This window comes from Narcine bancroftii, chromosome 5 (assembly GCF_036971445.1).
Source record: "Narcine bancroftii isolate sNarBan1 chromosome 5, sNarBan1.hap1, whole genome shotgun sequence".
Taxonomy (NCBI): domain Eukaryota; kingdom Metazoa; phylum Chordata; class Chondrichthyes; order Torpediniformes; family Narcinidae; genus Narcine; species Narcine bancroftii.
Window position 1 is genome coordinate 168,819,129 of NC_091473.1, and position 15,626 is coordinate 168,834,754.

At 38.2% G+C, this 15,626-nt stretch overlaps 1 protein-coding gene across 18 annotated transcripts in view; it reads right to left on the bottom strand.

The window, feature by feature from the left end:
* Positions 1–15,626, bottom strand: part of cacna2d3a (calcium channel, voltage-dependent, alpha 2/delta subunit 3a) — a 732,424-nt gene that overhangs the window by 82,970 nt on the left and 633,828 nt on the right. For 6 of the 18 annotated variants that reach the window (XR_011358017.1, XR_011358016.1, XR_011358018.1 and 3 more), the window contains exon 34: positions 11,794–11,905. Coding sequence is in view for 14 of the 18 variants with exons in the window: in XM_069939674.1 (XP_069795775.1) it covers positions 11,794–11,905 (112 nt within the window). In the remaining 4 variants the exon portion in view is untranslated. Of the gene's footprint in view, positions 1–6,651; positions 6,951–11,793; positions 11,906–15,626 lie in introns of those variants that run through there. The other 12 variants (XM_069939680.1, XM_069939679.1, XM_069939682.1 and 9 more) reach the window with 5 other exon arrangements.

A 15,626-nucleotide genomic window follows, 5' to 3' on the forward strand; every position in this document is an offset into this window, starting at 1 on the left:
GGTGAATTTATCATCAAGGGTGTCTTTCGATGATGAAAGTGAGCCACTAATAATGAAGGTAATAGGAAGGGTGTTGAACTCCCTCTTGTCAGAGATAGGAATTCCCTGGCACACATACATAACAAATATTATTTACAACTTGTCCGTATGATTTGGATGTCGATCTGCTATTCTTTGTGGATGTGGATTACATTATCTGAATTTTTTAGAAAATTGGCTGAACAGACCATGGAGTAGAGGCCACGGATGAAGCAGCTGACTTCTTGTTCAGCTGGTTTGCAGTGTCCTAAATAACTGCCCTCCACAATCACAGACATCTACGAGAGTGCCCTTTTGCCAAGCCACAAGTGATTTTCTCTCCCGCTCTCCAATGGTTTTCAATTTTACTTAAAATGCTTCATTGGTACATCTTGTAAACACTACCTTCATAACTGAGGGAAATAATTTTTACATCTCCTCTGGTGTTCAGTTCATCTTCCCATATTTGAAGCAATGTTGGGAGTTTATTGTTTTCAATCATACATTCCATCTAATCCAACAAGAGACTCTAAGCTTTCATCTGCCACATATTGCCTGTCTCACCTGCCCACAGTCAGGGAATCTGCTGCTAACATTCTCTTTCCCTCTTCAATTAATAAGTTCAGAGCTCTTCTGCCAGCTCACACTCACAGTAGCGCATATCTTGACCCACACCATCCCAAGTCACTTAACATTGCTGTGTTCTCTCACTTACATTGGCTCCAAGTCTGATAACCTGTTGATTTATTCAGTGGTTTTGTCCTTGTCTAACCCTCTTTCCTTAAACCTTATGATTCCTACATTTTTCTGTTTCTGGCCTTTGTGCATCCTAAGATTTGCGGTTGCTGGCTATGCCTTCAGGTCTAATGTTCTAGAGTGATGTCCCACTTCTAACTTGCACTTCCCTAAGCCTCTCCATTTCCAAATCCTCCTTTGACTTGGAAAACCATTCAGCATTTCAGCTGTTTTAGAATCTCCTCATGATTAGATGTCAAAATAATGATAACAGTGTTAGAATCTGCGTGATAGCATAATGATTGTCTGCAATCAGTGAACTTGGAGGAATGAGAAGTGAGATTGGACTGTGAATCAGAAAAATTTTCTGAACTTATATACACATTATATACATGTGCGCTTTGAATTAGAAGGGGGTTATTAGGTTAGGTTAAGTCAATAGTGACAAGTTAAAGTGCGATTCTGTTTTCATGTTTAAAGATAATTAAAAGCAACTTTTGTTTAAGTCATCATTTGTCTTTGGTGAATATCTATTGCTGCTGGGTTTTAGGGTCCTCTGGGCTCATAAAATTTACTCTCATATCCCCAGACGGGCTGTTAGGCCAACTGGCTACTGTAGATCCCTCCAAAAATACGTAAGAAACTAAAGGCAAGGTGGATGGGCCTTGAGGAGTTATTATCTGAGAATTGAATTGGGTAGTGGGATTGATGGCATTACGCTGCATGAACTTGATGGGCTGAATGATCTCTTTAGTGCCATGATAACAAGATAGCTTCATCTGTTATTTCTGATGTCTATATCATTCATGAGAACTGTCTTTTTCTTTTTCTAAATATACATAAGTAAACAGATATACACAGAAAATTTATATTTGACACAACAAATGCCAAATATAAAGAAATCAACAGAATGATCTAATTTATAGAGTACATCTATAAAATATTTCAATTTTATCCTGAATATAATATTTTCATTTTCTCCCCATCTCTTGAGCCCATTACCAAGTCAAAGTTCTATAATTATAGTATTCCTTGTACCTGGAGTAATATAATGAAATGTTGGAAGACAGGTTTTATAATAAAACCAGAGGTTCTGAAAGTAGCTCTGGAAAGGTCCCCATAGGTTTTGAAACCCTATATCTAAGTTACTGACAGAATAGCGAATCTTTTCTAGATTTAAATAGGACATATTATCCCTCAACCACTGAGCATGAGTGGGCAGGGCAGCATCCCTCCATCTTAGTAATACCAAAAGAGAGGCAAAAGATGGAACCTGAGATTTAATTGGGGTCAAATGGACATCACCCTCTCCAGTGATACCAAAAAGAATGACCAGAGGGTTAAGCTTGAGATTTAGATTAAAGATTAAGAATAAGGTTTGGAAAACATCTCTCCAGTATTGTTCAAGCTAGGACACATCCAAAATATATGAATAAGAGAGGTCTCATCTCTCTTACATCTATTGCAACAAGAATTTACATCTGGATAAATATGAGGTAATTTAGCTTTGGATATATGAGCCCTGTGCACAACTTCAAATAGCAAAAAAAAAATGTCAGGGGCAAAGGGATGTGAAATTGACCAATTTAAAAATTAAATCCAAATCCTCAACTGATAATGAAATTCTGTTCCCTTGCATATTTAATTTTATCAAGAGGGGCAGATCTTAAACCTACCATCTTATCATATGTAACATATATTAAACCTTTAAGAGTAGGTTTTAAATTTGAAAAACACATCAACAATGTTCATATCAGGTACACCAGGAAAGTGAGGTATCTGAGAGTGGAGAAAATGTCTAATTTGCAAGTATCTAAAAAAAATGGGAAAAAGGTAGATTGAACTTTTCAGAAAGTTGTTCAAATGATGCAAAGCAATTATCAATGAAAAGATATTTAAAACACAATACCCAGTCTATACCATTCTTCTAATACAGAATTGTGCAAGGAAGGTGGGAAGAAATGAATGGATAGAAAAGGGGTTGAAAGACAAAAACCATAAAATCCAAGATGTTTTCTGAACTGGGCCCATATCTTTACAGTGTGCACAACAACTGGAATATCAATAGATTTATCTAAAGAAAAAGGAAGTGATGATCCAAGAAAAGCTGGAATGGAGAGATTTTTAACTGTACACAACTGTCTTCAATCAGGGGTTATAGGAAGCAGGAGTTTATTCTATGTATATTACCATGTCAAATTACAGTAATTACCAACAATAATTACATGTGTACAATGCATTCCAGTTTTCTTATAGTTCCTACATGGTCAATGGTAGCACAATTCATTATTTATTAGGTCCTTATTCAAGAAGACAGAGGTCAGAGACCACATCAGAGGAGTGAAGATAGGTATCTCCCAGAACACTGCTTTTTAAAAATTTTAATTTTTCACAGGATATGGAAGTGATTGTCATCTATCACCCTTCCCTGGAATTGCCTCCTGAATAGAGGGACATGCCAGATCAGCCATTCTCAATGGGAGCCATACAGGCCCACTGGGGCCACAACACATTGGGGAGTGGGGGGCGGGGGCACAGACTGAAATATTATAATATTTTAATATTATAATATTATAATATTAAGAGGGGGGCTCCCCCCCCCTCTTAAATAAAAGTCAGTAGGAGAAAAGTACAGAAGAAATCAACTGAACCTGACTGCCTCACAGGGAAGAGGGCCCATGAACTCTGAGCAGAATGACCTGAGGTGGCCATCACCATAAAAAGGTTGAGAGGCTTGTGAAGACTTAGCCATATTGGTGGCTGATCGAGGTGGTTGCTAAGGATGATAGACTCCTTGCTCCTTATGAATGAGTGAACCAGATGAAATTTAACCACATTTACCACAAAGATCAATATCAGAAATAGCTATATTTTATTCCAGGTTCATTTAAATGCTGGAATTTGAATTCCCTTGATGTCATGCTGGATTCAAGCTCACATACATAAATCAATAGTCAATATCTCTTCACATCTTTGCAGAAATCTGATCAAAATGCTATCACACCCCTCAATGGCTTTTGTGAAAACCATGTTCCATCATTTTTCAAATTCATAAGTAAATTAGAATTTGTAACATCAACAATATCTTGAATAAAAATACTCTCCAGTCTTTTCCTCCCCTTTCTGCAACAGCTCATTTCTAACGTGGTAAGTTAAGAAACTTGATAAGATACAGGGCTCAAATTGATTATAATTCTAATAACATGCACTAAACAAAAGACATTGACTTTCTTTCCATCAAGTGATAACTGGAATACATCACAAAGGATACAAACTTGCACACTGATTTCATTAGAAACCTCGAAGCGAAACCTATATTGAATACTTGCCATTAATAATGTTCATGCATCCATCCTACCATTGTGAGTTAATGAGAGGAGGGATATTTTGGCCGGCATGGTAGTAAATAATGGGTGCTCGTGCTTTAGCAGCACATTATAGACCCTGCCAGCTCGTGCCAATTCAGGAACTGAACCCAATAAATTGCTTGCATGAATGGAAACTGTAACAAAGGTTATTGACCCTGGATGGAATGTTTCCATTTTGCAACTTCTGTCAAAATCCATTTATCTGTGAATCTACAGATTCAACTTGCACTAGTATGTACAAAATTAAGCGCCTAAATCAGAGTGTGAATTTTATTTTATAATTAAAGATAAAGATGGTTCCAATTGTTTACTGCCATGGCATTGAAATGTTGGTGATACATCCTCAGAATCATAGATATGAATGATTAGATCTCTGATCATTTATTGACTTAATTATGGAAAGGCATTTCTGCAGCTGCTTTTCAATTTGCTCCAAGGTAATGGCATAGAGGTCAAAAGCAATAGGCTCACACCCGCTGAGGAATATCATGTGGAAATGAAAAGGTTAGCCAATTAATATGAACTAAGAAGAAATACGTTTTCTGTTTGTGCGATTAAAAATCAAGTACACTTACTGCAAAAAAAATTGAATCTACGGATCAAATCTTGACAACTTCATGCTTTCAGCTGCTTAGCCCATGCTTTATTCTATATTGGGTCAGCCAGAAGAGAAACTGCTACATCAAAGTAATCCCATTACCCATCGGGAATGTTCAGTTATTGAAAAATCCCTCAAGGTCATCTGCAGAGAGGATGTTCTAATTCAAATAACTCACCATACAAATTCATAAATATATTTTGGTATCAATCCATCCTCATAACTGTCTCTTCCTGATGATATATGATGAATAAAATCTTGGATAATGACTCACTGCAGGAGCTGTAACCTCTCCCACCTGTCACTGAGGGTTTGGGAAAGGGAGGATCCTGCTTTGACCAATATGCTTGGAAGTCTGTGCATGGCATTTAAACCATTTTTCATAAACTTAGTCAAGCACTGACATAAATCACTGTTGTAGGAGCTTATTTTAAGTTCAACAAATTCACATACTTTTTCTCCATTTTACTGTGTCAAAGAAATGAAAGATTTAGAATCTGTCAAAGGTTTTAAAGTTGATTCACAGGATTAATGGCATTACTTTAGATGTACTTCATACATCCAAATGCCAAATCAGGGAAATTCAAGTCAGTGTAAGATAAGGTTTTAATCAAGGTAATGCTAACCTTTTCATCATACAGAATTAAAGTAGGCATTTATTTGTGTCCTCTGTATGATTTTATTCCTGAAAATGCCAGATATTTCACTGTGATAATCTCTAACTAGTCCAACTTATAAAATGCTTTTTTGTGTGAATATCACCTGACTTGCTTTGTGTAGGATTATTGATTGTGCAGTGCTTTAGAAGTTTTAAGATATTCTTGCTATTTTTGAAAATAAATCCATGCTGATACCCCCATGTTAAACTACATCATGTGGGGACTATAACCAACTGCCACAATCAATGTGGCAAAAGGTTAATGATCTTAAATTGTTTCTACAGCAATGGAAATTCAATGAATTTTATGTTGCACTTAATATAATACCTACATGATATAATATCTTCCTTCAACTTACTATTGTCACTGAATGTTGCTTATCATGTTACACGGATCATGAGATGTCTAGCACAGGCTTCACCATTCATAGCATTCTTAAGCAAAGGAACGTTTCTCATAAAATTAGCCTCACAATATATGGATAATGTGTAAACTTAAAATACTTTTTTTTTGGCAAATTAGCTGGACCAGTGTTGTAGAATCCAGGTCCAAATAAGATTCTCCAAGCATCTTGGCTGCCATCAGGAAAATGTCAAGTCGAAACAAAACACACACAGGAGAGGAAATCAAAGCATTCACATCACAGGCTTGTGTGAATTTAGCAATGTGAGGGTAACTTTCCAACCTGCTATTAGTTTGGCATATAGGAATGAAAAATGAGACGGTAGGGTAGAGGCAAATGGAAGGACAGTGCAAGGGTTTCAATTTGCATGAAATCAGTTGTAGGAGGGACATCTAGTGGATGTTGCCCAGTGCCCATATAGTCTTGACCTTCATTGAAACCTGATCTCATTTATCCTGAATGGTCAGCAAAGCAGAATTGATGCTTTACCTTTAAAGATGAAACTAAAATGGTGCCTTAGTCTTTGACACTAAGTATGCATGCACATTTTAAGCATGAATGGTATATTTTGGTCAAATATCCTACACAAAATATATTATTCTTTAAAGTCAAATATATATCAGAGATACAAACATAGATTTAGTCTCCTTCAAATATTCATTTTCTTATTGACTGGTAATTTTATTTTTGATTAGAGTGATGCATATGACAACTCAAGGTAATATTAATTCTGTACTTTGATTGTGTGCACTGTTGCCAATTGGTGTTCAGCGGCTCCCACAAATGGCAGTAATGAAAAGCCCAGACAATCTGAATTTTGGAGATAATGTTTGAGAGGGAATAGTTGGCAGGTTGCTTCGATAACTTGCCAGCTCTTTGATATAATGCAATGAGGTCTTTAACTTTACTTGTGGAAGCAGTCATCAGTAAAACAGCAATGCCAACAGTGAAGCGCCCACACAATTGAATGCCACTCTGAACACTGTAGTGGGTTTCAGAATTAGTCTGGTAGTGTGAAGAATCATTAACTTGGTGTTAGTTTTGTAAAATCAGGAAAACATTTACAACAAACTGTGGATCCATCGCAGAAGTTCAGTAACTTCTTTGCTTTCACTTCATACAAAAAGAAACAAGTATCTGAGGTAGAATTCCCAAGGCACCTCCTGCAACTGAACAATTTATATTTCAATTATTTAGAATCTACGAACGGATCTGACCATTGTGCATGAAAGGATCATTGTTTTTGTAGCTTAAAAACATTTCTATTTCATTTTTAACCATGTATATATTTTCAAAATTGATACATGCTCATACTTTTAATCACTTCTTACTAGTACAGTTAGCTTAAAAAAAATTCATAACCGTATGTCTGTAAGAGCAAAACAATAGCGTTAAAGCTCCTCCTACAGGTAGCAACTATTTATTAGCCACTGCAGGACAGATTTTAACTTTCACTGTTAGGTTCAAAGTCTGTGTTGGGGATAAAGCCTTCAATGTACAGCAGTATGAATTTCCTTTCCAGCTGAAGTGAAAATCCAGCATTGCATTTCATTACAGATGGCAAGGAAATCTCCCACAGATTACCACCTCTCATCCACTCTCAGCTGACGAATCAGTGGTCCTCCATGCTAAATGACACTTGGAAGAGGCCCAGAAAATAGCAAGGGCACTAAATGTACTCCTTGTAGGTTGTGCCTTAAAAATCCATTATCAGAAACAACTTCCCAGCAACATCACATACTGCTGAATCCCAAAGGATGTAGTAGTTTAGTATAGATCTGAGGCCACCTTGATCTCATCTGCGCCAATATACCTGTGACAGATGCATTTGTCCATGATAACATTGGCAGAAGTGACTACCCAACAGTATGTGTGAAGACATCTTCATATCAAGCCTGCCTCTTGTGAGGTACTACCAACATATTTAATAGGGTAGACTCAGAACCAATCTGGCCGCTCAAAACTAGGCATCCAAGGCATTCTATGGATCATCAGTACTAGCAGAACATGGCCACAAACTGTCACCTCATGGCCAAGATAATATTTCTATCAAGAGAAGAGTTCAATCCTTGTTCAATATGACTTACAGAAGGGACAACAGAAGGTGTAACTTAAAGCGATAGATTTTAGCCAAATGATACAAGACCAACGAGTGAAATTGTGTGCAAAAGATAGAGCTAAGTAATCTCAAAACCAATGGATCACATCAAAGCTCTGCAGTCCCATCACAGCAAGTTGTGAATGGCTAATGGGCAAAGTAGACTTCAAGAGTAAATAGGTTCTCATTGATGAGAGGGGCCAACATGTGAGTGCTTGAGTAAAGGTTAAAGCAAGTTTAGCTGTAAGTGCTGAGTAAATAATCCACCTCCATTGTCTTCTGTGGTTCCCAACTTGATTCACTCCATGAGATATCAAGAAATAGCTGAGATCTTTGGATACAACAAAGGCCTCAGCATCAGTCAACATCTCCGCATGGCTTTGTTCTCCAGAACTAGCTACATCTCTAGTTAAGCCATTCCAGTTCAATTACATCAACCAAACTGTGCGAAAATTGCCCAGGTACATCCAGTTCTCTAAAACAGGAGAAATCCAATGAAGCTAATTATTACCCAATCAAACTGCTTTCAATCATCATTAAAATGATGGAAGCAGCATTCACTTATCAATAACACACTCACCAATGTTCAAGTTGGGCTTTGCCCTAATGGCCCTGCTCCTGACTTCTGCATTGCTTAGGTCCAAATGGATCAAAGAACTGAATTCCAGGGGTGAAGTAAGTCACTGCTCTTGGTGTCAAGGAAATATTTGACTAGATGTGGTACCAGCCCACCCTAGTAAATTTGGGTTATGGTCATCAAAATGAAAGCACACGAATAGTTGGAATCATTTCTCACACATCTTGTTTGTTGAAGGTCAATCATCCCTGACCCAAGACTTTGTTGCAGGGGTTCATCAGGGCAATGGTCTGAACAATCATCTTCAGCAGCTTCATCAAGCTCACTGATGAGTGTACAATATTAAATTGTATTCACAACTACCCATCTTAATAATCCCATATATTTAAATCCTAACCCTAATGTAACCAATCCAAGATAATATTTAAGCATGATCTCACAAGTAGCATGTAACGTTCACAGCACAAATGTACTTAGTATTCTTCTCCAAGTTTTCTAAAACGTTAGTTCCAATTTTCACACAGTTGTATTAAGTATGACCCGACCTGGGACAAGCACATCGGTAAAGAATCAGGGCCTTGACTTTCTCAGACCAAGCAAGGTCAGCATGTCCATTTTGTCATTCAATTTACAGAATACAGAGTTACATTAAAAAAAGGATAACTTAGATCCAAGCCAGGGCACCACAATAGCTCTGATAAGCGGTCCATTCAAGAGCATGGTGGCTATAGGGATGAAATTGTCTTTGTCAGTTGGTGTGTGCGTTCACACTCTTCATCCATCTCCCTGGTGAGAAGAGGAAAAGAGAGGGTGATAGGTCCTGCAGTATTATGGCTGCTTTCCCTAGGCAGCAGGAGATGTAGATGGAGTCCATGGAAGAGAGCAAAAATCCATGATTTTCTGAGTTGCATTCACTGCCCTTCTGCAGCTTTCTTCTTGAGCAGAGCATCTCCCATGTTGAGCTGTGATGGATCCAACAAGAATATACTCCCAATGGTGCCCTTGCAGAGGTTGTTGAGCGAGAAGGAGAACATGCTGAACTTGCTTAGTCTTCTGAGAAAGTAGAAGCATTGGTGTGCTTGCTCGACCATCATGCCAATGTGCTTGTCCCAGGTAGGTCATTAGAGATGTTTATTGCCAAGAATTTGATGTTCTATTGAAAGTCTACACATTTCGTATATATTTTTTTATGAGCAACTTATCCTGCGACGTCCCGAGTCTCTTTGACATGTACAAAGCACACGACAGGAGTACAAGGAAAAATACTCCATTTCCCTGAATGAGTGTAGCACGAACTGTCTTGAAGCTTGGCATCATTCTGGCAAAAGCAGCCCAATTGAATGCATCTCCATCAACTACTCCAATCATTGATTCTATCACATCGCATAGATTTATACTATCTATAAACTATTGAGTTTACACCATCTACAAAATACACCACAGTTTCTCATCTCAGCCACCGCAACAACTCCTCCCAAACCTTCAAGTGGCACCACCAAAAGGATCAAGGGCAACATCTGTGGATTCTCGTACACCTCCTGAGTTGGAAAAATGTCATGGATCCTTGAACATAACTGCAATTAAACCTGGAACTTCTTGCCGAACAGCACTATTAAAGTATCTTCACCAGAAAGAGTACAGTGGTTGTAGAAGGGGCTCACCACCTCCTTCTCAAAGAGCTGGCCTTGTCAGAAATGCCCAGGCCCTGAAAATGAATAAAAGGTAAAGGGCTAATCTACCAATAAACCTGTGCCTCCACTTAGAAGAAAGTAATATCCACCTCACAATGTTCATTTAATTATATTGGCAGGAGGTACTCAGACAGCCAAGTGATGAAGGATAAAATAATACAGACACGTTGTTCCTGTTTATAATCACTTATTCATGATGACACACATTCTGTTCTGCAATTCCTCCAGATTAAGTACACGTCTTTCCTAAGGCTCTTCATTGGACACAAGTGAACTCAAAGATACTTGCGAAAGCTAAAAAAGAGTGTGGAAAATTTAATGTGGACTGAAAGCTGATATATCCCCAGGACTTGATGACCTTAAATCAAGTAACATCAATTAAACCACAGAGTTATTGCTTGCTTGTGGGTTTAAACAGCGCAAAGAATGATTCATCAATGTACACAGGATACATTAAATTCATTAGCTCAAATAAAAATACCACAATGCAAAACAATATTTAGAATACTGCATACCGAATTAAAACAAGTAAATTCAATCAGTGCAAGGCAACATTCAGGTATAGACCATAAGATATAGGAGCAGAAGTAGGCCATTCGGCCCATCGAGAAAGCCCACTGTTGATTGTATATGCTGGCATACAAGACGACCCCTGAATTTCCACCCAAAATGTAGGTTTTGAGCTATACTCGCTGTCTATGACTCGAGTCCAACTCTATTCCAAGTCTTGCACTTACTGCTGACCAGTAGAGTAATGCTGTTAGACACACTTAATATACTAATTTAAAAGCAAATCACCCAATATATGTTTAAATTTTATAAGCATATTTTAAAATAAACCAGTGCTGGCTCCTTTAACAGGCCATTTAAAGCCTGTACAGAGCTGTATGGACCGGGCGGAGGAACCTTGCAGGGGAACGCTGAGACTTCGCTGTTGCGGTTCAGATTCTATACTTGGCGTATAAGATGACCCCGGGTTTTTGGGTGACATTTTAAAGTTCAAGTACTGTCTTATGCACTGGCATATAATGTAATTATGAGCTGATTTAATCATAGCAGCAAATAAGGTTCACAGCACAGAGGTACTATCTTTAACTTGTCTGGTCAGAGCACAAAACCTTGCTTCAATTTATAAACAGAAGTATTTACCGACAAAGTGTTCACTGGCTAAACAACATATCAAAATATTTCATTGCCAAAAGATTTCTGAAATAATTGCACATTTGAATGACTGTTCACCCATAGATTGTTAGTTTAAATCCCTGGCTGTACTTCTCAAGAACTTGTTTGCTTTGATTAGGTGACATGGAAGCATTCTACCACAGAAGGGAGAAAAGAAAGAGTAGGGTAGAATTCAGCTCCAATTGCATTCCCTGTTGGCAGATCATATGTAGACTTTCAATAGTACATAAAGTCACTGTGCCCTTTCCAGATACTTTTTTTTAATGGAGACCTGCAGCACCCATAATTAAATAATAAATATTTGCTAAATGTTTGAGTTTTATGAAAAAGATTTTAAATATTCACTCTGCGCGTTTGTTTTAATTTGTAGTAATGTCATTGCATGGACTTTTCCTTGAATTGTTTGAACAGACCCACCCTGCTTGTGCTAAAGCGGGAAGAGAACTGGAAATTGCCTTACTTACTTGTGGCAGCCATCACAGCTGATTGCCCCCGTAGTTTCCTTGATTGTTCGTTCAGACACAAAGGCAGCGTATTCAGTGTCACATGGCTGAAGAACTTGCTTAGGTCTCTGTGCTGAAAGAAATATGCAGGAATAATAAAGTAGGTCAAGATTCATATTGTGAATTGGATGGAACATAGAACAGTACAGCAAAAGAACAAACTCTGTTGCCCATGTTATATGGTACCAACATGATGCCCAAAATAAATTAAATTTCTGTTGCTTGCACATGATTCATGCCCCTCTCGTTCTTGCATATTCATGTCTTTACGTTGAAGCCTCTTAACTGGTACCACCTCATCTGCCTCTACCACTATTTCAGGCACCACAACTGTGTAATCCACTCACCCACCATGTCTCCTTTAAACTTTTCTTCCCTTACTTTAATCATGTCCTCCATGAGATATTTTCTTCTTGGGGAAAAAAAAATCTCACTGTCTACCAGATCAATGCCTCTCATAATTTTATAAAATTCTATCAGGACTCCCCCCTCGGTCTCCTAAGTTTGTCTGACCTCTCCCCATATTCCATACCTTTTTAATCCAGGCAACATCCAGGTAAATCTCTTCTGTACCCTTTCCAAAGTCTCCATATCCTTCCTAATATGTGGTGACCAGAATTGCACAAAATTCTCCAGGTTGATCCCAGAGATGAAGTGGTTGGCCTGAGGACAGACTGAGTGGTCTGGGGCTGTACCTGCTTGAATGGGAAGAATGGGAGGGGATCTTAGATTTCATAAAAATTATGAAATGCATAGATAATTTGGAGGTGGGTGAGTTGTTCCCATTGGTGTGGGAGACTAAAACTACCCTCAAGGTCCAAGGGAGTAGATTTGGGACAGAGATGAGGAGGAACTGCTTTTCCCTCAGGGTTGTGAATCTGTGGAATTCGCTGCCCATTGAAGCATTGGAGGTGACTTCAGTACATATATTTAAGACAAAGTTAGATAGATTTCTACAAAGTAGGAGAATTAAGGGATTTAGGGAAAAGGCAGGTAGGGGGAGATGAGCCTGTCATTAGATCGTCCATGATCTCATTGAATGGTAGAACAGGCTTGACAGGCTGATGGCCTACTCCTGCTCCTAGTTGTTATGTTCTTATGTGCAACTCACTAAAGTTTTATCTAGCTGGAAACTGACTTCCTTATTCTTACACACAGGGCCCCACCCAATGAAGGTAATCATACCATATGCCTTCTTTAGGTACTTCTGTGACCATTATCGATCAGGTCAAGATCTCTCTGCTCATCAGTAATTTTAAGAGCTCTGCCATTAACTGTATATTTTCCCCTTACATTTCATCTCTCGAAGAGCAACACTTACAGTTGCCTGGTTTAAACTCTTCTGCCATTTCCCTGCCCATATCTGTCACTTATCTATATCCAGTTGTATTCTTTGATAGTCCTCTAATCTGTCTACAATTCCACCAATTTTTGTGTCATCTTCACACTTACTAAGCCATGCACTTATTTTTTTCATCCAGGGCATTTCTATATCACCCACAACATAGATCCCTCCAGAACACCCCCAAATAAGAACCTCCTGCCAGAATAGCACTCTTTCTTTCACCCTAAGCTTCTATCTTCTATGGACTGTCCAAACCTGAATTTTAATTTTTTTCATTTAGACATACAGCATGGTAACAGGGCAATTCGGCTCACAAGTCCATGCTGTCCAATTTACACCCAATTAACTTACACTCCCGATATGTTTCAAAATGGTGGGAGGAAACCAGAGCCCCCAGGAAAAACCCACACGGACACGGGGAGAATGAATAAATTCCGGTCCTGATCACTGGCACTGTAAAAGCATTGCACTAACTGCTACACCAACCGTGCCGCCCTAAATCTAAACAATCAATTCACCATTTGTTCCAGGTCTCTCTTCCTGCTGGGCCGGCCTACCACGATAGACCTTGTCAAATGCCTTAGTAAGAACCATGCAGACAACATCCATTGCCCTACCCTCCTCAAGCACCTTCATCACCTCTTCTAAAAACTCAATCAAATTGTAAGACATCGCCAATCTGGCTATGCCTTTTCTAATATGCATAAATCCAATTCCTAAGTATGCTCTCCAGCAGCTTCTCTATACTGACAATACAAGTCCCTGAATTGTAGGAAAATCTATTGATTAAACAGTTGATTTTGACCTCCGTGCTATTAATTTATACTGAGCTCTCTGGTATAAAGCTTTTTACATTAAAAATTGGATTGATGATGGAGTTAATAATATGCCCATTTTCAGACAATGTATTTCTCTCGCCATCTTGTGGTCATTTAGGGAAATTGCTGAGAATCTCTTCAATTAATTATGTTCACGTGCTCCATACTCAAGATCCACGGCATATCAAATTCCCACCACTCTCAAATTCAAGCCAGGTGGTTCTTTTTGGTACCAGATTTAGTTTTAAAATAAACTTGATAGTTTTATTCTTTATGTCATTAGTTCCTTAAAAAAAATTACTTATGTCAAATATTTTCCCAGAAATTACTATTGTTGAAAAGTTAAATGGGAAAACAGTACAGAAGTTTCATTTTTCATTCAGAGATCTCAAGAATTCTCTGACACTTCAAGCTTCATTGAATTTCCCTCTATATTTTTTTTCCTCTCTATTTTAATGTTGCCCAAATTGGATAAATAATTGTAAATGGTCAATTTGCATCTCTATCACAAATACAATGGACTTCAAAGGCTTAATGAAACCCGCCAAAGAATATGGAAGTCTTTGTACTCTCGGTTTTCCCCTTACCACAGAACCACACTGAATCATTTACATCTTTTATGTTCTGCTTGCAGGATAATTTTGTGAAATCACTGCTTTATACCAGAGAGCTCAGTACAAATTAACTTGTCCTATTAAATGTTCTGTGGCCCAACAATAACAGCAATTACTGAAGCAATTTTATCTTTTTTTTGCACAAAGACTCAATTTTGGCTGCAATTCTACCAGGATTGTACATGGTATATTAACCACCTGCTTTGGCCTCATTCCAGCAACATATAGGGATTATGTTTTAAGTGCCGCTTGACTTCTCCCCAGCACTAAACAGCACACCTTTTGTGCCTTAAAACCCAGAATAAATCACCCTGTTAAGGAAAAGTTAATTTATTCATCTTTGTGATTTGTTAAATTTCATGAGGTTTGAATATGTGCCTGTTGAACAGAAAGTAGATGTAGCTATTAGAATAGTTTTGTGATATATTATAATGACTGTACTGTTATATCATTCTCAATGTCTCTTCCCATTGTATCTTCACTTAAAAATGACAGATTTACCTTAGAACATCATGAAGTACAGATGACAGTGATCTTCCATAAGACTGCTCCCCCACAATTCTCCCCAATTTTCCTCATTGACCAATGGCCTTCATTCCATTGACTATTTCTTGCCATAACTGAAAGCTTATTCAGTCTGTTGGGGCATAATCTCCCTCCTTCCAATTGCTTGATGATGTTGCATCAGTGTTAATACTGTCGAAGCATAGGAGCCATTTGCATGCAATAAGTGAGGATTTCTGCCACATGTTCAAACGTAACAGTGATCCAGCAAAATGCACTGTAAAGCTGCTAAGCTTCAGTATTTATCTCACATATTCTTGTTTCATCACTTAACCTATCATATTTCTGCTGTTCAATGAATCAAGCTGAATGACAATATTACTTTGGGCTCAATTAACAGTGCTGCTACCTTTGTATTGGATGATTGTAAGTCACATCTCACCAAACATTCGAAGATGCTGACTGGCACTATATTTTTGGAGGCTGTGCCTTTTGAATGAGAAGTTATTGAGG